The 25,782-nt window shown below is 36.1% G+C and overlaps 1 protein-coding gene across 1 annotated transcript in view; it reads right to left on the bottom strand.

Annotated features, from left to right (window-relative positions):
- Nucleotides 1-19,122, bottom strand: part of LOC116164904 (transducin-like enhancer protein 3-B) — a 32,298-nt gene extending 13,176 nt beyond the window's left edge. Inside the window, exons 1-3 of the mRNA XM_031479151.1 lie at nucleotides 19,026-19,122; nucleotides 16,270-16,333; nucleotides 10,257-10,301 (exon numbers count right to left, since the gene is read on the bottom strand). Of these exons, the coding sequence (XP_031335011.1) occupies nucleotides 10,257-10,301; nucleotides 16,270-16,272 (48 nt within the window). The 5' untranslated portion in view covers nucleotides 16,273-16,333; nucleotides 19,026-19,122. The remainder of the gene's footprint in view (nucleotides 1-10,256; nucleotides 10,302-16,269; nucleotides 16,334-19,025) is intronic.
- Nucleotides 19,123-25,782: the final 6,660 nt, after the last annotated feature.

Below are 25,782 nucleotides of genomic sequence, written 5' to 3'. Positions count from 1 at the left end.
ACATCTCCTTTAATAGGATTATAGCATGTTATGACTTATGAGGCTTATTATTGAGTAAGTGATCCCGGGTGAGTAAGGGTTATTTGTGTTTTACATATGGCGTTTCCATTTCCAATGTCTCCGATGGTTGTAAGGATTGCGAAATGTGTGAATTTTGTTGTTGCGTTAAATATGCTTTATTGCACTTTCCTTGTGAAAGGGTACAAGTGATGCGTGTAGGTTCTTGGTTGCACCTCTGTTATTACATTTAAACAAAATTCGATATTGGGGGTGCTAAGATAACTGATTTAATATGTCAACCATTTAATAATGATTTTCATGTAAGTATATTATGCACCTAAGATATTATAATTAAATAAAAAGAAAAATTAAAAAATTTAACACCTGTTGGCCGCATGGATTAAACGTCGCAACTTTTGCCTTTTTGGCTTTTCTGTTTTTAATGTGTAATCAATCATCGTTGTCGACGTTTTTATTATAAGAGTAATGTTTTACGAAATTATTGTGTTCACCAGTTTCGGACCAATATAATAAATTTTTCTGATGAAGGTTGCAATGCCAACCAAAATATATAAAATTCATTAAATAACGATCTTTACATTTTGTCTTACCACCTTAACGCCTACTGGACTAGGACTTCCCCCATCTTAACCACCTTATATTATAATTTTCCTCACTTTTACAGCATTCTTTATTTTTTATATGTAACTTAATCTCACCACAATTTAAGATGTACATTTTCTATCACGGTTGACGGTTTGTATTCTACGCTTTAAGGACATTCTTGATCAACCAATCTTGTAGCCAGAAGATGACTTGTAACAGTCGAAACTAGCGGCAAACAATTTTTACTAATAAACAGCAAGAATGTGGAAGGTTTGGTGTTACTATTAATTAATTTGTCTACAATTCAATATCATCGCATTTTGAGTGAAAATCACAATCACCATTTAGACGATCGTAAATATTATTTCCACTGTATTGACGAAATATGCTCATAAATTATGAAGTGGTGCCAATCAGACTGCAGAATTCAATAAAATTGCAATCAGTGCATATTTTACCATTTTTGTGTATATACCCATAGATGAATATTTCGGTATTTTATGGCAAATAAAAACAGGTCTCTAAATAATTAGTCATATGACCCCGTGTGGCGCAGTTGAGTTGACACTTCACTGCGGTACTAAGGGTCCTTGGTTCGAATCCGGGTTCGGGCATCGATGTTTGTAAATGTTTAGTGGGTTGTGCTGGTAGAGCAGCCCTTGGCTGAAACCCCGCTCACTTATAAATAAATAAAATATACATTAACAAATGAGCAGAAACTCGCTTTTGAGTTCAGCACAGTAGACTATCCTTCCATCGCTGTACTACTGTACTGTGCTCACTAAAAAAGATACATGTGACTGATGTTGGTTTGTTTAGAAAAACAAAATGTTCTACTACAAAAATTGTTGAGACATTTTCAGTAGGGGATTTTCTTATTTCCACGCAAGCGGCCAGTGTCTGAGAACTTATTTCCTGATTTCAGATTATACGTTGTTTTGCGGACTTGCAGCATCAACCGAATAATCCTGATTCTGTAGTATTATTCCAAATAAACTCATATATCGTACGTCAAGCCCTAACGTCGTCCCAACGAACAGGTTTACCTATACAAAATTAGGTTACAGATGTTCGAATTCTACTCGTTAGGCATCATTATTTGGGGTGCGAGTAAATATCGCCCTCCCATTGAGAGTCGTAAGCTACGCTAAAAGAAATTGGTATTAGGGTGCCTTGTATAAAATTTTTCAGTTCATCTCCACCCACCGCAATCGCCCAAAAATAAACGAGAGATGTCATATGCGAACCAATGATTCAACAACGGTAAATTTCAGAAATATCATGTACCTAAAGCTTTAATAATCCCGTCAAGCAATGCAATGTCGCTAATTCAGCAGTTAAAAAGTACAGTAAATGCGGCTCTATTTAATTAGCAATACAGCCCAATGAAACGGTTAATGAGTTTTGTTTGTGTTCGGCGTCAGGGCGGATTAACAGAAAAATGCGTTACCGAAAGGTAGTTATTGTGATAATGACATTGGCGTAATTGTAGTTTATACATTCGATCATTTATTACACGCCAATGGATACCCTCGCTTATCGGGAAATGGGGTAGGAGTTTAGGGTTAGGTGCCCTTTGTGTAACGTACCACTCGAGCTATATAGGCGAGTGGCCATTGACGTGTTCACGAGCCGTACAAATCGATGTTCGTTTCACCCCTCGACCGAGTAAATGATTTCAATGAAGAAAATTCCCCCTTTAGCAATAAAAAAATTTATCTTCGCGCCGCACTCTCACATAAATTTATTCCCCACATCGGGTTTCGAAATAAAATATTTCCAATAATGAACCCGTGTTGACCGAGAGCCAATACTTTACGTACCAAAGATTCTTTGACAACACATTTCCCCAAGACTCGGTCACTTTATAGCAGGATATATTTTAATGAATCACACATGATAAGCGATCGGAGTGAGGGCGAGTTTCCCCAATCAAATCGCTCTCGCATTGTAAACATACGCGCCATCAAATGTGGTTAATAACAACCCTTTCCGATTAAACGTGCAGGGGGAAAACCGAATTGTATATCTTTTAGTAGACAATTTTGTGTACTAAGCCATTTCACATGCGATGTTTGCGTTTTACGGGATCACGTCATGCAAGCAATTCCGAAGGGATCGGAAAACGAATCGAATCGATTTGTGATCATTTATTACCCTGACGGAAACTTATAAGAGATCCGTTTCGTTCATTGTTCTCTAGTTCCAATTGAAAATTTAGACGTTGGGAGATATCTGGCTTGGAGAAATTCTTTGTATATTTCGTAGAGATAAATCTTACCTATGTCGTCATAAGAGTCAAACCAGTACCATATATTGATTTTCTAGACTTAAAACGAATTGGATGTTTTATTCGTAACCCTCGATCCGTATCCCTACGAATAAATCTATTATGCATATATTCACTCGAGGGGAATAAATTCATATGCTCTCATCATAGTTCATTTCATTTACAACCACACAATAGATAAAGCTGATGCGCTTCCATTTAAACAGAAACTTTACACTTATTTTCAAACATGTTTTTCTAACTCGCTAATTTTGGTTTATTTTTATTACATAACAACCTAATGCAGTTGTTTATTACTGTTGATCTTAAAAGGCAACTGCTTACTGCATGTTTCGAGAACTCTTCTCCTCTGCAAGTTTATGGGTAGTTCTTGGAACGTTTGTTTTTAGAGAAGGTGTTGTATACATTTCAATAATCAGGTCTTAATGGATAAACAAAATTTTGCGCAAATCGTATTACGTGACACGTTCTTGGAGGACCTAAATGTAATAAACTGAATAGGGAGGATTCAATCTTAGCACAAACAAAAATATGGAAGCGTTCAAAATCATTCGAAGTAAACCGTGCTTTTCTGTTTGTCAGTGACGTCTAATAAAATTAATGAATTTTTGTGCAATTCTCGAAGCCATAAAAGAGAATCGGCATGATACAAATCGCTGAAACGTAAGGTTTCTGTGTGTGTTTGATCGTAATACCCATTTACACCTGATTAAGCAACCATACGTAATTGGAGACACTGTAACACTACACGACATTTTGATTAATCTACTGACTCACGGCAAAACTAGCGATCTCCAATTTTACTATTTACTCTAGTAATACTGTTTACACCGAATTACACAATAAATTTAACTAAATACAATCAATGATGACTACATAACAATGCTCCACAACATAGAGGAAAATTGTATTCCTTTATGTCCACGGTAAGTCACCGTCAAGAAATAGTAACATTCACCTCCAACGGAAGGAAGTTGTAACACCTTTTGGCTTTTCCAAACACCAAAATGGTACGCACAGTCTGCGACTCATTACAATGCCTTGTGATGATTTGCGAATTGTTGGATTCTCAAGTAACGTAGTTGTATTGGCTGTATGGTTATCCTTAATGCTATTTAAATGTGGGCTGTGGCCAACAAGATTTTACCTCACATTGAGACTTAGTCGCACTCGATCTTGTCTCACTGTTCCCTAAATACAGTTTTACGAATTCGTTAATTTCGAAATTTCGCTTAAGATCAGAGTTTCGTACCTCCGTGTACATGGTACATCGTGCTATGAAGGAGAATAAAAATTCACAGATTTTGCAATCCGTGCAACCATCGGAGACGGAAATGTGTGGCTCAGTGGTAGATCGTTGGGATACATAGCCGGGAGGTCGGGTGTTCGAACCTGAGTTGAGGTGAATTTTTCATCTGTGGCAGAGATGGGAATTTCCTTAGATCAGTTTCGAGTATTCTGCCGGATACTCCGAATTAGGTTTTCCTGCAGTTTTCCTAATTGGTATGATAAATACCAGAGTAGTATAAAACAATTTAAGACCTTCCGCAAGGGCATCTCTAATAAGCATTATGCGGGCCACTCTTTAATTGGACATAAGCCTGTTGAGGGCCTAGAACAACAGAGAGATCATAAATAAATAAATAACCGTATAACGGCATATGTAAAACACAAATAACCCTTATTCAATCGTAACTCTCCTGAATAGTAACGGAACGTCGTAACATATTCGTAATACCATCAACAGAGATGTACGAGAACAAAACAATTGACCACTATTAAGTAAGTACCGTATCGGCAGTATCCGCGACTTTTCTTTCACCTACCGATCACGTTCAAGTACGGTACAATCATTACTAGATGCGACACCGTTCTGCTTGAACGAAACTCGTAACTTTATACCCATACACCTACGAAACTAAACATTTCCAATGTTAAAAAGAAACTTTGTTCGTTGATGATGACAGCTTCGCCGTGAAAACACGTTTTTTTTATAGCTTGATGCAAAGCATATTTAGCCAGCTTCAATATGTATGGATTAATTTAATTGGAGAAAAAGGATAATGAACGAGATCACACGATTCTCGTCAAGGGACTCATCAAGACATTTTTTTGTTACAAACAAGAACAGGCCACGGTAAGGCTTACCACAAGTAGGATAGTAACAGAGGTACAAGACTAAGGGAACTCACAGGAATACTTTCGTTTCACAAATAAATTCAAACAAGCATTTATAAACACATTTTCTATTTAGCGCTAATAAGGAGCATATATTATGAGGAGGGAAGAGATTTTCTTTAATTAATTTATCGATTAAGTTTTCGGATTGTTGTCTATATTTTGTACAGTTAAAAAAGATATGGTTTAGATCACTTGTTTCTCTACAAAGTTGACACAGACTAGAATCCAGGACATGTATTTTGTGTAAGTGGGCTGATGGGTAGCACGCATGCCCAAACCTCATTCTAATAATAGTCGTTATATACTTCCGGGGAACCTGTATATTTTTGAATCAGTACTCGTTTGGGACATCAGGTTTTATTATGGAATATTACGTACTGGAAGTGGCACGGAAGTTATTCCAAGAACTTTTACAGCTCTCCTTATTTTTCTTTTTTAAGTATACGTAAACATCGGGAATACAAAGTTTATAGTCCGTTTTGGAACCTTGCGTAATAGCTTTTTTTGCTAGTTGATCTACATGTTCGTTATCTTTAAGTCCTATATGGGCTTTAACCCATAAGAAGTGTATTTCTTTCTTCACATTAAATAATTCATTTATCATTCTTTTTATTTGGAATATGTACTCATTAGAGTTATTACAAAGGAGACTTTGTACGCTATTTAGCACAGATAGAGAGTCGGATGCTATGACATCTGACCTTTCATCTAGGGTTTGAAAATATTTCAATCATTCATATATAGCTATTGCCTCTGCGCTAAAAATGGAAATGTTACTAGAGAGCTGAAAAGATTTCTCCGTCTGTGAAGTCGGGATATAGAAAGCACAGCCAGTCTCTAACTCGTCTTTGGATCCGTCTGTATATATGGTAATAGATACAGGCCAATTTTCTAGAATGGATTTTAAAATGTTTTGGCTTATTTTAGGGTTTTCAGAATAATTGGGTTCAGTAACGTTAACATTTTTGAAAAAGGAGAAATCTCCCACTTCCCAGGTATTTGTGTAGTTTACCGAAATACCTTCCTCATTAATAGAACGAAAAGCCGAGCAAAGCGGTGGAGAGTTCTTATGTACCCAAAATTTGTTTGATAAATCTTGTTCATTAAGGTAACAAATACTATTGTACTATGTAGGGTTTTGGCATTGAATTTTAATAAGAAATTTCGAGCTTAGATATTCTCTTCTTAAATCTAGTTGTGGTTCGAGGGCCTCTACATACAGTGGTGTGATAGGGGTGGATTTCATTGCACCTAAACAAATTCTCACTCAGAACAGTGCTTACAAAAATTTTAATTTTATTCAACAGGTGTTTACTTGCCGACCCATAAAGTATGCATCCATAATCTATGATTGGTCTAATGTAAGATCGATAAAATAATAAAGAGCTGGCGACATCTGCTCCCCACCAGGTTTTGGAGATAGATTTCATGAAATTTAGTCCTTTATTGCAAGTTTAACATATATTCAATATGTAGTTTCCAAGATAACTTCTTGTCAAGGACCATTTTTATTAATATATTGTGACTGATTGTATTTTAGTTTTACTTTCTGTAACGGCCACAGCTAATTTTTGGTTCCGTACTTTTGCATTGCAAAGCCCCTACATGATACCCCGCAGTATTGGATCCTGACGCGGTTGCGGGGTTTGAGTGGTGCAGTGATTATTAAGGGGACGTGTAACGCTAGATCAAGCGTATGACGACCACCAATGAGAATCCAGACTAATAACAATACCTTCGTGTTTGTGGCGGGGGAGGCGACCCGTAATAGCGGATGAACGGTAGTTAAGTTACCTGAAGTGGCGATAACACACTAGTTTGGACAGAATTTTACTTAGGACTGCGGGTCAGACCGCCGACTGGCATCTGTAGGGCAGTAGTTCTGACATGGAGACTCACAAAAACAATAAACTAGAGGGTGCGTCCTAGGAAATCCGTTAACCTGTGTTACAGGTCTCGAGCCTCGACAATACACCAACTCAAGCTCATCTCCGGCGCTGAGCAGAAATGGAGAAAGAAGGCATGGCTGGCCCAAATGGGTCAATCTACTCCAACAGCCATCTCCAAACCATCCATCTCCCGTAACCCAACCCTGACCCAGAGGCAGGCCCCTAGAACTAACTCCGGCCAGGCAGACACGGGTAGGCGGAGAGAAAAAATGTAGAGGTCAGATGACTCAACGCCGACGAAGAAGAGTGGACCACAGTCCCAACCAAAGGCGGGTGTCAGTAAGACTGGAGCACCACGCAATAGTAGCTACAAGCAAAGGAAAGTCAATACCAATAACACTCTGAGTAGGCTAACGGCTAACCAAGCGGATATGACCAGCGCCCAAAAAGGCGCTACACTAACACCCATGTTCAGGGGAGCCACTCCGGCAGGATCCTTAGAATATCGTGCGAGAACAACCATTCCCTTAAGTGGTTGAAGGAGGTAATTAGCAACCTCCCCCAATTGTGGATCGTGGGAGGCTGCACACCTAAAGGTAGTGCAGGTTGACCGCCTTCCTAGGCTCCGCGAGGAGGTCATCTGGGTTCCGGGGGAACCTGACGACCTTATGGCGATCAAGCGACGCTTGGGGGTTTAAAATTCTTGGGCAAAGGTAGGCAGCTGGTGTCTCTTCCACATAGACCTGAGGGATAGTTTTCGGCAGGGGAGAAGGCTCAGTTATGGGTTTTCCTCTCTAAAGGTAAGGGTTAGTAACCCTGCCGAACCTGAGGTGTGGAGTACTTCAGTAGAACATCAGCAGCTGCTACAGAGGCAACTGCAAATATCAAGAGAAGCATCACCGTTCAGGTTGCCAAGGAAACCTGTGGTCAGTGCATGCTTAGCAACAAGGTAATTCTCTACATATGAAAGAGAATTTTAGACACATAAACCTGCAACACTCTAGGGCGGCTGCTGTTACTTTAGGCAGATGCCTTCTCGTAACAAAGCAGAACATTGCCCATTCAAGAACCCTGGGTTGTTAAATCAGGGATTTTTGATCTGGGGGATATAAAAGGAACCGTTTTCTTTGATACACGGCACGAAAATCCTAGAACACTCTCGAAAAATTTTAAAAAGTATTTTACGAAATTACTTGTAGGCTAATGAACTTTAAAATTGTACATCACAACCACTCATCTCTTTTTATTATATCAATGTGCTCCTCTAAAAGCTCCTTGTTGCCAAGGGTATATAAAATTTTTGAAATCGATGTAATAAGTAACTTGTGATAATCAACCTAATAATTACAATGGCGCAAAGACAATTTTACCAACCGATGGTCTTAGGTTAAAAACATCAATGAAGGGTCTAGGTCTAGGAATGTCTTGGAAAACTTTTAAGGAACTTACAACCGATAGCACTAGGAAGTCAATATACTTTTCGAAGTCTCACACTTGATTGTATACATTTGTAACGCATTACCAGATATTCTAGAGCTTCCAAAATTGTGCACCCTTCTTCCAAAGACTTTCCTCTCGAAAGCAGTTTTTTCCAGAACTGAGTCTACTAGATCTGGGAAGGGCTTAGATTACTTGAACAATTGGACTAGAGGAATACAATTAAAATACTAACTCCTAGAGATTTCAAAAATAAAATTAAAAAGTTCCTCAATGATAAAGCGTTCTACTCGTATGAAGAGTTCCTAAAGTGTAATTTTGTTTGTTCTCGTTGACTTATAATTTTAATCGTATGAAGTGTCTATCTAGTTGATTTATGTAAATTCTATTGTTGATTTTGACGAATGTACATGCACACGTGTATAAAACATGAATAAATATTATTATTATTATTATTAAAACACCTAAGAGACTCTGGAAAACAGAAATAAATCTATAGAAAACACTGAAATGATGTCACTCATAGTTTTCCTTTTCTAATAGTTTTCCATAGTTCTTTCAAACTTATTTATGCGTTTTCCAGAGCCCTTATTACCCCTTCCCTCCATATTCTTAAAATTAGATAAATGGAAAAGCAATTTTAATTCTGGTCATCTCTATAGATTGTTGTTTCACTGTTAAATTAAACTAAATTAACTAATAACTTAGATATAACTAAAATGCGTTGTTCTATACTTCAGAGACTTGTTATAACCTTTACTTAGAATGAAGGCTTTGATATTTTTGATCATTAGTTTTTCAAATGCGTGCTAACACGTGAACTCATGGTTTTACGTGAACCAGTGGTTTTCCACAAGTAAGGGAAATGTGACCGCATCGTCACGATTATTGCACGTGTCTTCCAAATAGAGGTTAATTAGATACATTATCGATATACCTACCCACAGCTACACAAATAACTTAATCCTATACGCGTTTGAAAGCGGCTTGAGTTTAGGCAATAAGGTATGCGTACCTAATTACATTTATACAGTTGATTTGATTGTGTTATTGGCGGAAATTAATTCACTATAAGCTGTTAAAAATCGCATTCGCTATGTTGACGGCGGAATTCAAATTGATCTTATGACTAGAAAAAGTGTCCACATTAGGCAATACAATACCAAACGCCACTCCGTCGCAAACAATGAAACTACGAGGGTGAAATGCCACAAACTGACATGTGCACGCAATTCTGCAAACCCTTCAACCCAATTCACTTCAATAAAAGGTTCCTGAAATTGCTACCGCCGAAACCCCTTCAATGTAGAAATAGAATCTTTTAATATATCTGTCAAGAATAATTCCTTTTTCATCCAATCGCGTTCAAATCTCGACGATCTTCGTGGAAAGTACAAATATGTCGGAAATTTAGCATTGACGAATAAATTTTAATACATTAGCGCCGCTGAACCCTAAACCCCCGTAAATTGTTCACCCTGTCTAAGTATGCTTATAAAGTGAATCAGACATCACCCTCTGGATATGAAATAATCTGAATTTGAAATGAAGCTGGGGACGTGAGGGCACGCTTAGATCAGGATGTAAATAGAGGGTGGAGGCGCAGCATACTGTTTGATTAGGGGAGATATGAAGTAAGGGTGCGTTAATTGCCTTGCGTGACCACTATACATGATAGGTATATTTACGCAAGGGTGCAGGCAACGTGTACATTAAACTCGACATTCGTGACTGACTAGGGGAGGTGTGATTTAATTAGGCATTATATTTTTATGGTAGCTTTTATTTTGAAAATGTATGTTGTAGCTGTGTTATGTGTAGGTAGTGAAAATAAAGAGAAAAAAAGCGCTTACCTGTTTGTGCATTTCAACGTTGAGTCCGTACGACATTTCGTAGTACTGAAAAAGAAAGAATATTCAATTCAGGCGTTGTATAAAAATGACACGAAGTGGAACACGTTCATGCTTTCAATGGATCGATTATAAATAATTGGCCAACAACGTGAATAAATAAAAGTATATAACTATTAAAATGCCAAGTTTGGTATCACAGGTCATTAACATTAATATTGAAATGCCGTTTGAATAATATAAAACCCGTGTCCATTAAATGCCATGCATTATTTAAAAGACGGTGTGGAAACCTCATTATTAAATACGTGATCGCGTACAGCAGGATCTAAAAGGCGTAGTAGATATTATCTGCCCTTACCTGCATTTATATCCACCTATTAATAATTGCCCCGGTTTATTATTATTCGGTCTATTACGGTCGCAATTCGTATAATTATAAACCCCTTAAGATATTAAAAGATAAAAGTGAGGAATGAATAAGGTGAAGTGAAGGTTTTCAGCCAAATATCATGCAATAAACATCGCATTCACACATCGAAGGTAATATCGCCAACACCTGCACAAAGGTTATACAATAGCGATGCGTAATTTAGGGTTCGCTTCCAGAGCAGGGAAGCGTTTATGAGTAAAAGGGGGAACTACGAGGACACATACATCATTTCCATTAAAGTCTCCCCTTATACCAAACTATAACTCGCTGTAGTCATTAAGGGTTAGGTGTATTAAGATGTCCACTTGAAGTTTAGATGATGAGAAATTGTATACACAGCAGAAGTTGTAAAGTTCGAGGCTTTATGCACATACTCGCAAGGGGCGGCATAAAAACATTTCTTTTGTTAACGAAATGATATATGCGATTACCCCCAAGGGAACTTAAGAATAAAAATTTGTAAACATAAAGAAATGTTGCATTTAAATTTGACTGTCGTTTCTTTAGATAAAAATACATATTGGTCAGTTTTGAAGCGCTTTTTCCAAAGTAAATTGTTGGTTGACGAACATTCATATTTAATGCCAGATAAACGTGCCGTACATTTCACAATTCGAATAGTTAGAGAATAATGCATTTGTTACCGAAGTCTTACCATACAATTTAATTCAATATGGACAAGCTCATTATTGCATATGTAGGGCACCCTGTATAATGAACATTCCATTCGCTCCAATCACTCCTATTCTGATTTATGTTGTAGATTATTTATTCCAAGGATATACGCTTCGCTGTTAGAATTTTTGAAAATTAACAAACGCAACACGAATTCCAACAGTAGTAACTAAATTCTAATCACACACATTTAAAATTGAAAACACTACGCATGTATGGAATTGTAATGAAAGCAGTATTTATTGCTCAATTAGTTTGCGAGGTATTGTAAGTTAAATTCAATTCTGAGTTAAGGTTGCCATAGGAATGATCAAATTTTACATAGTTTTGTTGATGGAGCAATGATTTTTACCACCAGCACGTTAGTAAGGGAGGTATTGTATTGGGGTAAAAATTGAACCCAACTTTTTTTGACGGAACTACATCTTTTAAAGTACCAGGAATCTGAATCAAACAAAATCTCCATGATGTCGGTCCGTCTGTACTCTCATTTCCGGCTAAACGGCTGAACCGATTGGTACCAAATTTGGTACACATATTCTTAGACATAAAAGGGCAGAATCGCGCATGCGCAGATACATTAACGAATTTACCCTAAAAAGAAAATTAAAAATTAATGGGCAAAAAACATTATTAGAGAGAGTGTCTGCATGACTCAACTCAAGTGCAGTACACATTTATGGAATTTTGAACGTTAGAAGATATATGGGACAAAAGAGCGCCAGAATTATATGCTCTTGTAAGCCATCATCGATTTCAATGGCGAGATGCTTGGGGATTAGATAAGAATATTGGACAACAGTATTTAACCGAGACATATAACCAGCAAGGGGATGCCTTCCTTTTCTTCTGTTTTTTTGTAAAACGTATCGTTAACTACCTCTTGAAAGGGATACATATTGTAACTATTAACGTCATTGCTTGTTTGCAATTCGTTAGTGTTACCCGATCGATGAATGATCGAGTTTTGATTGTGTTAGCAAGAGTTGGTGTACATTGTCTTCCTTCTGAAGTAGAGTACGAGTTAATTAACGTGTTCTATATTGAATCGTAGAATACAAGTAGAGATCATAGTTAGCCCCTTAGGTGAGCATTACTTTAATCACCGAGTCACGCAGGTTAGATGCGTGGATTTAATTTCTCTTTTTATTTGTTTTAGGTGATGGTTGTAAAGTGGAGAGTTCTTTTCGGCTGCACATTTATCCACAGATAAGATTTTTCTTTTTCTTATGACTTTTTTTCTTTATCGAAACAATTATTGAGCGTTGTCATATTGTGTTGGGAGACCTTTGTGTATTCTGCCCTGTAATTTTTATGCGATCATTGTAGAATTGGGGGTTAATTGGACGTTTAATTTGCAAAGACTTTTGAGTTAAGTTTAATCAATCATTTTGAACATTGGGGAGTATTTTTATATCTGTGGAGATACGCTATTCAATTGGAGAATATTTTATTCTGATATTGAATAAACCAGTATTTCTTTTGGTAATTTGATTTCACTGTATTTCCCTTGTATCGTCCCAGCTTTATGCAGGGAAACTATTTAAAGAAGCTGGGTGGCGCTCAATCCTATGGTAACGGTAACGATACCGAAGATTATATATCCTAAACGAATCGACCGCTGTGGAATGAAAGATCTCAAGCCTTTTTTCCAACCCTAAGTTTGTGCGGCGGGTTTGAGTTAAAGCAGCACCAACTCAATCCTACCGTCATAAAATGACGCGGTAGGTAAAAGCAACACCGCACACACCTCTATTTTGCACAATGAGAACATTATTTTATACGGTACTTATCATAAAAACAGGCGTTATTGTTAAATTTTTGTGTAAAGGAGATTTAGCCCCTAATAAAATTCATAGCGGAAAATTCTGTTACTAAAAAGGATATGATAATAATAAAATTCAAGTACATATGTAAAAAAAATTTCGACCCCAAAGTAATCGAATCCAAAGTGACGCCCAAGACAATTCAGAACACAAAATCCGCTTACGCGAAGAAGACTAGCTGATTTTCTCGAAAGTAGTTGTAATGAGCAAAAAAGCTCCGATGGAAAAAGTCCCTGAGAAGTACCCGTCCATCAGGGATTTGCTCATAAGAATATCTACTGCTAAATTAAGAGAATTTTCTCTCAAGGAATATTCGCTACGAAAATGTCAGCGTCGCCGAAAAATACTGTGAGCGTGTAGGCCAGTAAATCTAGTTCGGGACCCATGAATTTTGGGTACAGTTTTTCATTTGTTCCTCGATCGAAAGGGTCTCAAAAGAAAACCTCCACCCTTAGTTTGCGCACTCTCAAGGTTCACCGTTTTTCCGACATTTTAAATCAGATTTTTTTTAACGCTCATATCTCGCGTTCTACTTATCGCACGGCGAGCGGGGATCTTTGGAATCACCGTCCGATGCGTCAGAAATAAGTTACTGACGCTCAAAGTCGACAGAGCTTCGTAAAAATGTTTTCTCGATAATCTTTTTGATCGTAGCTCAAAAACGGTGAGTCTGAGGTTGAAAGTACTCGAAATAAAAAGGGAAGCCAACTCAATTTCGAGTATTTTAAACTAACTCATCCTGATACGATGATATCCGGCTCGCCAATCCACACTCGAAGTTGCCTTGTTATTTCCGGCGCGAGTTTGAAGCGCTTCACCGCGTTTACGGTTCGCGTTGAGATTCTATTTTTTTTAATTGTATATTTGCTTCATTGAGGCTTCGAACACCCTCGTACAACAATATAATGGTACAAGAGTCTATTTTTAGTACATTTTAAGTGAGAAAATAAAGATTCAGAAACATCCTTGGTAACATTTTTTTATTTTATCATTTGGGTTATCTAGGTAATATTCCTCAACGATTTCCTTTCATTTTACGTATTTTACATAGGTATGAATTTTAATTTTAATTTTAATTTTAATTTTAATTTTAATTTTAATTTAAATTTAAATTTAAATTTTAATTTTAATTTTAATTTTAATTTTAATTTTAATTTTAATTTTAATCATAACGCAGGACAAAGTTTTCTCACAAATGAAGCCCCGAGAACACGTATCGACGCTTCCACGTCATCGACCACTTCACGCCGAAACAGCCAAAACTGCTGTTTGGTAAAACATATGATTCAAAATGGCGGAAAAACGGTGAACTTTGAGAGTAACTCAGGGTTAGTTTTCTTTCGGGGCCTTTTCGATCAAGGGACAAAAGAATAAATGTTCCCAAAATTCCTGGGTTACCCATGTTCAATTTAGATTTACTGGACTAGTGGCCATTATGTGTAATTTAGCACAATCTTTTTTTCGTAAACCAGCAGAAATCAATAATCATTGAAGTACTCCTGGGATTCTTTTATTTGGGTACGAAAAGGATTTCGACGGAAATTGGGAGCTTTCGGGATTTACTGATATAAACACTTTAAAAACTTCACACAGATTTAGCCTTTTTTCTACTAATCTGGAAATGCATGGGCGGCGTTCAAGCAGCGCTAAAAACAGGTAGTACTAGGCATGTATAGGGTGAGTACTACAGTAATGGTGTAAATAACATCTTCGTGTTTTTATTTCTCAGTAAATTTTCTGGAGGAGAATTTATCAACAGACAGGTCGCTGGAATGAATTTACCGCGTTTAAGTTTTCCGATGTCAACTGTGTAAGTGTTAAATAAGGGCTCATACCCTGAAATTTTAAATGTATATTAGTTTATAGGTGACAATAATTAAATTTAAAGCAAAGCTAAGTACGGTGCTTTCAGGGGTTCATACTGATGATTTCAATCACAAATTAAAACAAAGTGATAATCACGAAGGGTAGGTAACCATTTCATTTTGCACGACAGCAGAAATTTGACAATGGTGTGAACAAATAATGACCATAAGAAGGAGTCATGTTTTGCTTATCCTTTGACACTAATCACTGGTATTATAAAAATTATAACAGGGAAAGTTGCCTTTACTTTCTACTTCCAACCAACTCATGTTAGTTAATCTTGATAAGTGAATATTTTCGGTACGTTACGTGGGTACAGGAAGATTACAATATTAAAGATTCAACATTTGCACAACTAATTTGAATAAAGTATCGCGTGTTTTTATATCAAAGCGTTGATATAGTGAAGAATTTTGTTCAGATTTTATCATTTTGATGTATTCCGTAGTCTACTGCCGTAACTACTTTATTTATGGATATTAATATTTTCAGTCACGCCAGTTCGCTTTTAACTAATAACTTTATATTTTGCATAAATGTAACTTGTTACATTCAATTGATGGAAATCATACACTTACGATAGTTACATAGAGCATATTTTCAGGGGGGTCTTCATTATAATTGCAAATTCGTTCGTTACGTTTTTAATTATAATGGAAATGCTATACTATGAAATTTATATAACTCGAACGTAAAATGAGAAAGTGAGACACGGACATGAAATGTAGGTACCCTCGAATGTACCGAAGTAGATGAACAAAAAACCCTTTTGCGCGTGATACTCTACATAATATGAATAAAAACATTTTTTACACAGTCGTGCTTGCTTTTAATTGCATTTAATCATGTTCGTCTAAAAATTCGCTTTAATAAAAAAAAAATAAAAATATGAATCGTTGATAAAACACTTTTTCTTGTGAAATTGCGTGTTTTCAATCACCATCACCAAAATGTAATGTTTGGCAAATCATCATAACTGCAGTGGACTCTACACCAAGGTCCGAAAGCTTCATGAATCTCATACTGCAAAATTCCCTGGAGGTGCATCGCATATAATGTTCTTACTTTATGGTTTGAATACACCATTTTAGGTACTTAAAAAAGCAATGGGGATGAAGATTTTTTTTATTCATGTGAACATTTCTAAACTGTTTTTTGGTTGCAAAACATGCGGGATCTTTCCGTGAGTAGTTTGGCAAAGAATTAGTGTACTTACCATAACGTAATGTCTCTGTATTTCAATTTTTTCACTGGCTAGTTTCTCGCACTCCAATTTTAAACTGAAAAAGAAATAAATATTATAAAGTAAAAATAAATTAGAAAAATAAGGTTGTTAGGGTTAAGAAAGTTGAGAAACCTATCATCAAGGGTATCATCCCACTACGGGAGAAATTATGACTACTATGAAACGACCCATAATCTACAGCAGCGCCCACAGTTAAATGCGGAAGCATAGTTGATGTTTGTCAGATTTTGGATATTTTTAGCGTAACACAACGAATTTGAGGTAATGCTTAATGTGATCGATTTTCCGTCGTCTGTCTGTCTGTTCCATCGAGATCTCGGCCCCTGATGGGCCACCTAAAAACTTCGGGTTTTCGCTAATTCATAGCTTCTATGGTCTATATCTGCCTGTTACTCTTAATTTACAGTTGTGTTACCCACGAGTAGGTTTTGATAATTTTTTTAAATTTTTTTAAAATTGTATTGACTTTATGTTATAGTGGACGGAATGTTAGGCTGATAGCTACTTTCCCCACTAGGCTCACTCTACAATCACGAATAGCCATCCCTGATCTGGGATTCGAACCCAGGACCCTTGTAGCCATAGTTAAGGGCTACTAACGTAAACTCATCTGAGCTACGCTATGAAAGTAGATGAACCTAAAGGAAGTAAGTTGGAAAAATTAGGAGGTAGAGCGAAACAAAACAAACATATTTAACAAAAAAAAAGAGTCCAAAATGTTTCGTTTGGGAACAACGTCCCCAAAAAATAGCAAGATAGCATTAGCGATTTTACCAAGGCCTTTGGGTATGCCCTTTCCAGTTTTCTAGAAAATTCCTACCCCTAGATACACAAAAAAAAACGCAAATTAATTTTATTTAATTTTGAAGAACTAAGTTTTTTGATGTTCACATACCACAAATTTCCTGGAGATTAGAAGATTTTCGAAAATCACAAAATTGGAAAGAGCATAGCCAAAAACCTACATAGTTTGTTGGATTGTTGGTTTTTTGAAAACAAAAAGTTCGTTTTAGTCCTTTTTTAACATGCGAATAAGTTACACACTTAATGACTGTTATTACTTTATTAGGTTTAAATGTATAAACTAAAATAATCGAAAGGAATACAAAAATACGTCCTCAACATTCATAATATCAGGTTTCGCGCGCAGGACCTTTCTTTTAAGGGGACAACTAACGTTATATGGGAAAGTAGAAAAGATACTCTTATAAAAATGTACACACACAACCATTTTAAAATAGTAGCAGTGTTCTAACACTTCCGGTTATGCCGGAAGTAGATACCAACTTCCTTATTTTAAATGACAACCCCCAATTCCACATTTAAATTCCTCTTTGAAAATTAAGGTTAGTTTAGCAGACAATAACTATGACCAATGACCATCTTTGACCATTTTCGAGATATTAGTATTTTAACAAAATTGATAACTAAGCCGGGTACTTGAACGTTTTGTATCTCAGTGACTAGTAGACGTAAAACATAAAAAATTTGCGGGTACATATAATACTGTTGCTTATTCGAATGAGCATAATGATTTTTCACAATCACTTACAGGGTCTTCACAAATACTAAGAATTCTCGATTCTTATGGAAGTGCCCTAAATATGATCATGATTGTTCGAATAACCAGCATTTGTTTTAAGTGCCCCCAAAATTTCATTGTTTCATTGTCAAATAGTCACCCAGATATATAGCGTACCCACCTTAACGGTCACATTTTTTCCTAAATGCCGTAGACAAATACTTCTACAGCATTAATTTGCAAGGAAAACAAGATAATTGAATATTTCCACAAGATTCTGTAGCCGGTCCGTGCAGATACACCATATCAGACTGCAAGAGGTGGCACAAATTTGTTTCTACATCGATTAATCGAGGAAGCGCATGAAACACATCGATACCTACGGGTGCACACACATTGAAGGTATTTATGAACTATTAACGTTTTATTGTGTTATCGTCTTGCCGTTTCTTGTTGTTTGCCAGTTCTTGTAGTTTGCCATGTTGTATGTTAGAACATTTAAGTACCTAAATAATGGCAAGAAATTTATGTTGAAGCGTATACGTGAAAATGGTTTAACCACCTACTTTTACATCAAGTCGGTGTTCATCTTATTTTCTTTTTAAAATGTTTGCATAATTGATTGATTGATTTATTGTGTCACATTACCATAACACACTAAGTTCTAAGTGAAAATTTATAGGTTCCCTTACTTTTTCAAGTACCTACTTTAGATTTAGTCCAGTCGAGTTAAACATTTACTGCCAACTGTCTCATTTATTAAAGTCGAAGTCAATTGATTTTTGTTAGAATAGATGCGCTAAACTGTCATACTCGTGTAGTAACTGCGCATTTCAAGATTTGTTGTACACTATACTACAATGAATTGAATTACCGCATACTGTCGATGGAAAAAAGTTAAAAAAGAAATACATACCAAAACCGAACATAGGCAATTAACATGGGTAAAACGTTTTTTGAAGATCGTTGCTCCCCATGTTAACTTAGAGGGTTTATAATGACACCAATCAAAAGATTTTTTTCTCATCTAATGATATACGAATAGCTTATTTTCAGGTGTATTTCTCATTATTTTATCAAAAATTCGGCAATAAATCCAATTAGCAAAATCATGTTAAACCATTGAAACATACATATGGATAATTTTTGTCAACTTTTAACTTATATGGCTTTATTTTTCTTGTAAGAATTAGGGGACACTTACTTGTGATACTGCGCTTGAAGGAAATTAAACTCTTCTTTAATTCTATCGCAAGATTCTCCTACGGTGAATTTAAATGGCTGTCCGGGTTGTGGTGGGCCCTAAAAAAATACAAAATGTTAGACAATGGCATAAGTACGTATTATAGTCAAATACAAGCAATCTTTTGAAAACGACGAGGAAAAATTACAGGCAGCCTTCACGGCGATGCTACAATCAGTAGGTAAGCAATGAAGTTTTAGTGAGAATAAAAATGTGATTAAATAAGAACATTTATCTACTTCACAGATACTGGTATAAATTACACGCCTGTAAAGGGTCAAATCTAAAAACCAAGCCAATTTCTATGAAAACTGGTGTTACTTCACAATTGACGATTTATTGGTATAATCTTATAATCAATTTGTAATTTTTTCTGTATCAATACGTCTTACCATTGTATTTATAAACGAATATAAATACAATGGTCTTACTAAGTATATTTTACAGTGAACTTATAAACACACCTGGTATTTTTGGCTGTATCATTTGTCTTAAATGTATAAGGATACGTAAAAATTCATCCACGTATACCTAATACAAAAAATATTACATTTGTATTCATAATCTTTTGATAATGAAATAGTAAATAAGTGTCACGTAGATATTTCGAGGCAATATTTTCGAAAAATGAACAACAATAATGAAATTGCATATTGTACATAGAAATTGTTGATTAAATCACACTTTATTTGATACAAATCTGTTTTGTGTGATTTTTTTCAGAATAACCATCTTAATAAGCGAATTGAGCTTTATAGCTCAAGAGTAGTGTGAAAAATGGAAAAATGGGAAATAAATATATAAAAAAGTAGGTATACTTGAAGTAATGGGCACAGCCCACAAAACAAAGACGAAGAAGGAAAAAAGAACATGTTGCTCGATGGCATAAGATACTATTCCAGAGGTAAAAGGTCAACGTGTCTCATTCCTCCGATACCTGGGGCTGCTCAAGCTTTTCAGAGCCTCTTCAACCAGGAAGCGGGAGTTTGGGAATGTATCGGAAGGAATATAGTTAGGACGCTGAAGAAGCAGAAGAGAGAAACCCTCTGACACAACCCCGAACAGAACACTAGAACAGACAATAGCGGGATTCGCAAGCGCAACCACGACCTCCCTCATCGTAGTCGCAATCTGAATCTACACAACTCTATGAGTCTCGGTATAGTTCAGATCATAAAACATGTAGGCAATACACCACATGGGATCAGATAAAATGGACTTGGAACAAATGGCATAAGTCGCATAGAAGCAACTTATTAAAATTAAGGGATGGCCATGTTCAAAAGATTGTCGAATAGATTATGTAAACATCAGTGGATGCGTATGCAATCACACAAATGATGCAATAAGGGAGCTCTCAACAATTATTTTGTAGAATGAGCGCTGCTCTTGAAAAATGTAAAAAGCCTAAAAGTCTGGCACATTTCACCATTTTTATTTAGTTAACTTTGTACAAATGTTAGTGGAGCCTATGTTGGAGATGAAAAAAGATGTTCACCAAAAAAAAATTCATCACGATTAGAAATATGTACTTAAATGCTCTAAATAAAGATCTTACAACTTTTCTTATTGTATGCTATAAATCTAATTATATTAATAAGCAGGTATATCGACTGTATCGACTCTTATTAACCACATATAATAAACTAGTCGTTATATACTTCAAAGCACCAAATTACCACATTCTGCCTTTATTTTATTTCCCGAACGTAATTATAGTGTCAATTATAATAATTGAAGAAAATCATTGCCTATAAACCCAACATCTATAGAAGGACTAATCTCGCATAATACTAAAAGTTAGTATGCTAATCACGAACACTTGCAGGTGCATTTGGCACTCAGACATCGACTGCTATGATTTGCACATCTAATCACAGTGATGATGTATAATTAACATGCTTTAAAAAAATTAGTGTTGGCCAGATTAATAATTTGATTATACTAATTCGATATTATGAAAATGATACACCGCCGAAGATTAAATTAATCATCAAGAATGTGTATGAATATGATGTGCAAGGAAACGGAATGTTGATGCTAGTCATTTATATAATATAGTTTGGGAACCTTGTGGAAGGTTTTGAATTGTTTATAAATTCAAATTCTACAACGGACAGTCTCGAGTTATCCGCGCAATGTGATTTTGATATGTTTTGATCAAAATCCACGTGGTCGCCAGAAATAGATCAAATTCATGTTTTGGTCATTGAGATGCTCTTGGTCTTTCCCAACGATCTTGGTGCATAAATAACGATTTTGACATATTTTGATCAAAATCCATGTGGTCGCCGTAAATGCTGTTATCAAATGTGCACGTGATGTACTCTTTCAGCATCAAGATAATGCGTTTGAAAAGTTTTAAAACTTCAAATTCATGTGCAAAAAATAATTTTGGGTATATTTTGCTCTAAAACTTTTGACCTATACCACAGAGAAGAGTTATATTGAATTGTTACACATCTAAGAGTCATAGGGAATAATCTAGCGAAAGGCGGAACTCGATACATGATCTAGGGAATGAAATATATTGATTTCTATTATATTGAGCGAGCAGTTTGTCCTGTTCTCGATTCACTCAAAGTCGTATAACGTTTGTTCCAATTGAACCAGCTTTCTGAAAATCAATCTGAGGATCCTTAATAAATGATTAATACACATTGTTAGTCAGTAACATAAATTGGTGAATAGTGGAGGTTTTTGTTAATTGACTATTGGTAAAATAAAAAGAAAACCTTGGACGTATATCAATTTTTTAGTGAGTGCGACAGTACACTCACTAAAAAATTGATATACGATTAACGAGTTTTAGCTTTAGATTTCCCGTATAGTACTACAAAAATGTATTCGACTATATATTTTAAATGTAAATATGAATGCAATGAAAAGCAAACAAAGGAATAATAATCGTAATATTTGTAAAAGGGAATGAAAACAAAATGCAAACAACTGGAAACATACACATACAATATTTGCTTTAGTTTAAACTAGGAATATTTATTTTTCGAACAAAATTTTACCGCTCTCAATTATAAATTGTCACGAATACTATGAAAAACTGCAAATCTGAATTGTTCACGATGTAACAATAAATAATGTTTAGTTCCTTTGTCCGCTGCTTTCCAAAGGATCATGGTCAGAATATTATCTGCATGTATGGATTCCTAATATATGAGCTATTTCCACATTTAATTACATTCAGATATATCAACTATTAAATGGTTATTATTGCATAGAGTTCACTAATTTGTTCAGTGATAGGAATTACTGTAATTGAATCTATGCGTTTAGCACGCAAAATAATTCTATTGTTTGAATATAAATGTGGCGATGGAATTATTTCTAACCCTTTGAATACACAATACATTTCATGATTGGATTCATGCATATTATACAATTTATACATCAAATAAGAAATACCTACCTATGCTTTCAGAATAAAATTTAATTTAGCTGTGTGACATCAATTTCGAATGAATGAAGTGAAGTATTGTATAAATGTACGTAAATATCTGCATCTTTAACGTCAAATTCCTCATTTTCCAAAACTGCGCAGAACATTTACAAAAATGGCATTTGTCTTGCCACTAGCAAAAGTTTGCAGAAAATTTACATGAAAAATATTGCACAATTTAATCCTCTTCTAACAAGAGCCTAACCTACGTTTGCTACCAATATACGTACTTGAAATTTGTAGTGAGTGGCATACTTCTGCATAGTCAAAGGGGGCATTTTTAAAAATAGAAACCATTGGTTTTCACATATTCTTAAAGAATTACACTTTTTTGATATAGCAGCATAAAAACTTTGGGCCGCACAATGAAGGAGGTATTAATTTTTGGGAAGTGTATACAAGATAAACGCATAATTTCGAGAAAATTTTTGTCTTCGAAAAGTTACGTTTCGTAAGTACTGTTATTTTGGAGCTTTTTCCTAAATTTACTTTGGTAACCGAATCGTGTTTAAACCATCGATTTCAGTTTCTTCGCCAGAATCCCATCGCATCTACCCGCGAGATCTCTGGAGACCGTTTCTCCGACGTGTTCCCTGTAGCACGCGTAGCCGTTCCGAAACCTTGTTCACACCCATTGGTGGCGCTCGAGTCCGAAATTTACATAAAATTTTCGATTACATTTTTAAAGGTCTTTAGTATACAGGGTGACACTTTTAAAACTTTCAATGGGCGATATCGTTTTTTATATTAGAGGTATCACAAAATGGCCAAAACCGTTTCGGTAGAATCGAGGGGGAAGCAAAATGGTCGTATAAAGAAGGAACCAACTTCAACCTCGTACCCCCCGCCACCCCCATGCCTAAATTTTGAATTGTGACGTATCACTTGTGATACATCATTGGAAAGCTCTTAAAAAATGCTTTTCAGAAATACCATACACTGGTGCATTTAAACTGCCCATTCACAATTTATGTAATAAAAATGAGTAATTTGAGTATTTGATGAATTTGTCAGTTTGAAATAAAAAAAAATTTCTTAGATCTAGTGATGCTTTGGAAAAACAATGACAACAATTTTTAGTAAATAATAATTTTCTATTGCTTTATTTGTTGATCGGTTATTATTATTTTAGTCTCGTTTTTAATATTTCTTGGCAAGAAAATTACAAATTTTGAATTTAACTAAAGATTTCATAATGGTGTACACGTTAGCCGAAAGAGTTGAAATTATTTTCATCTATGGTTCTGAAGCGCGATCTGCATTTAGAACAGCAGCTGTTTTTAATGCCCGACACCCAGAACGACGTGTCAGTCACACTTATGTTGCAATGTTAGTGACTAAATTTGAAGAAACTGGGTCAGTGGAAAATAAGAAAAGAGACGGACCAAGAATAATGGATGAAGCTACTCAGATTGAAGTTTTAGGTCATTTTGGTGCAAACCCAACATCATCTATTCGAAAAGCAGCGACTATGACCGGACTTTCGCGAGAAACTGTACGACGAACTCTTAAGGTGCACAAATTCTACCCTTATAAGATGCAGATTGTACAGGAACTAACCGAAGACGACTCCGATCGAAGAATCCAATTTTGTGAAATAATGACCGAGAATATTCAAAATAATCCGGAACTGGTGAAAAACATTTGTTTTAGTGATGAATGTACATTCTTTTTAAATGGAAATGTGAACAAACATAACTGCCGGTATTGGGACGATAAAAATCCTCATCTTTTTCGCGAGGGGCATACTCAACGGCCCCAAAAAATTAACGTCTGGGCAGGTATCTTAGGTGATAGCATTATTGGTCCTCTGTTTATCGAAGGAAATTTAACTGGAGATACTTACCTAAACATGCTACAAAATACCGTCGAGCCTCTCATCACTCATGAAATAGAGAATCAAATAAATCCAATTGACGGAAACATGAATTTGATTGAAGATTTCATGCATTTTCAAAAAGATGGGGCTCCTCCTCATTACTCTATGGCTGTTCGTGAACTTTTAGATGAGAAATTTCCGGGACAGTGGATAGGACGAAGAGGTCCTATAGAATGGCCAGCACGATCTCCAGATCTGACACCATTGGATTTCTTTCTTTGGGGTCATTTAAAATCGGTTGTGTACAAAACTGAACCAGCTTCCATAAATGATCTTCGCTACCGGATAGTCAGGGAGTGCCGTTCACTTTCCAGGGAAGTGTTTAAAAATGTTAGAAATGAATTTGAAAACCGTTTGTGGTATTGTTTAGAACAAAACGGTGAACATTTTGAACATTTTATTAAATAAAAGTTGTTTATTTGCGGAGTTCAAATTTTAGTGTAATAAATTGTGAATGGGCAGTTTAAATGTACCAGTGTATGGTTTTTAAGAGCTTTCCAATGATGTATCACAAGTGATACGTCACAATTCAAAATTTAGGCATGGGGGTGGCGGGGGGTACGAGGTTGAAGTTGGTTCCTTCTTTATATGACCATTTTGCTTCCCCCTCGATTCTACCGAAACGGTTTTGGCGATTTTGTGATACATCTAATATAAAAAACGATATCGCCCATTGAAAGTTTTAAAAGTGTCACCCTGTATTTTGTTAATTACATTTTGATAATGATAACTATAATATTGAACGAGTATGGAGAAGGTTTAGAGTCTTTCTACAAATCAATTGAATTTAACCCAGCATGGACCTAACCAATCTCTATTTGTACATTCGACACCACCTAATGTGCTGGCTGATCCACTTACTTAACTGCTGTTGCAATGTGAAAGACATAGGAACAATGCTGCAGTGGGGCAGAAACGCCTGGGAATAACGTTCCCACTGTGCTTTCTCCAAGAAGAACGAGGGATGTCAATAAATTAAGGCCGCCTCATACCACTCTCCCACCGACCTACATATAGGAAGAAATCTCTTCTCCGCTTGACAATTTCATTCCCCTAAGTGTTGGGGAACAAAATAGTAGTCACTGGGGCCCAAACCAAGGCTGTACGAAGGATGGTCAATGATTCCCCAGTCGAATCTGTCGTGGTGTGGGTCACGCGAGGACGGGCATTGGCACGGCGCAAAAGAACTCTGTCTAGCCTTTGAATATAAAATTAGTATATTCAAAGGTCTAGCAGTACCTCGGCGCGTCGATTGCTGTACCTCTTTTCAGATAGTCGACCAGCAGAACGCATTTCCTCTCCCAGAATACCAAAGCCGCCTACAGCGTTTGCTTAAACTTTTGGATACTTGGATAACTGGATGCCGTCATATGTAGGGTGATTGT

The sequence above is a fragment of the Photinus pyralis genome, unplaced genomic scaffold, assembly GCF_008802855.1.
Source record: "Photinus pyralis isolate 1611_PpyrPB1 unplaced genomic scaffold, Ppyr1.3 Ppyr1.4_LG2, whole genome shotgun sequence".
In the NCBI taxonomy this organism is placed as follows: Eukaryota; Metazoa; Arthropoda; class Insecta; order Coleoptera; family Lampyridae; genus Photinus; species Photinus pyralis.
The sequence above is the reverse complement of the archived record's forward strand: the minus strand, read 5'-3'. Positions and strand labels throughout refer to the sequence as shown.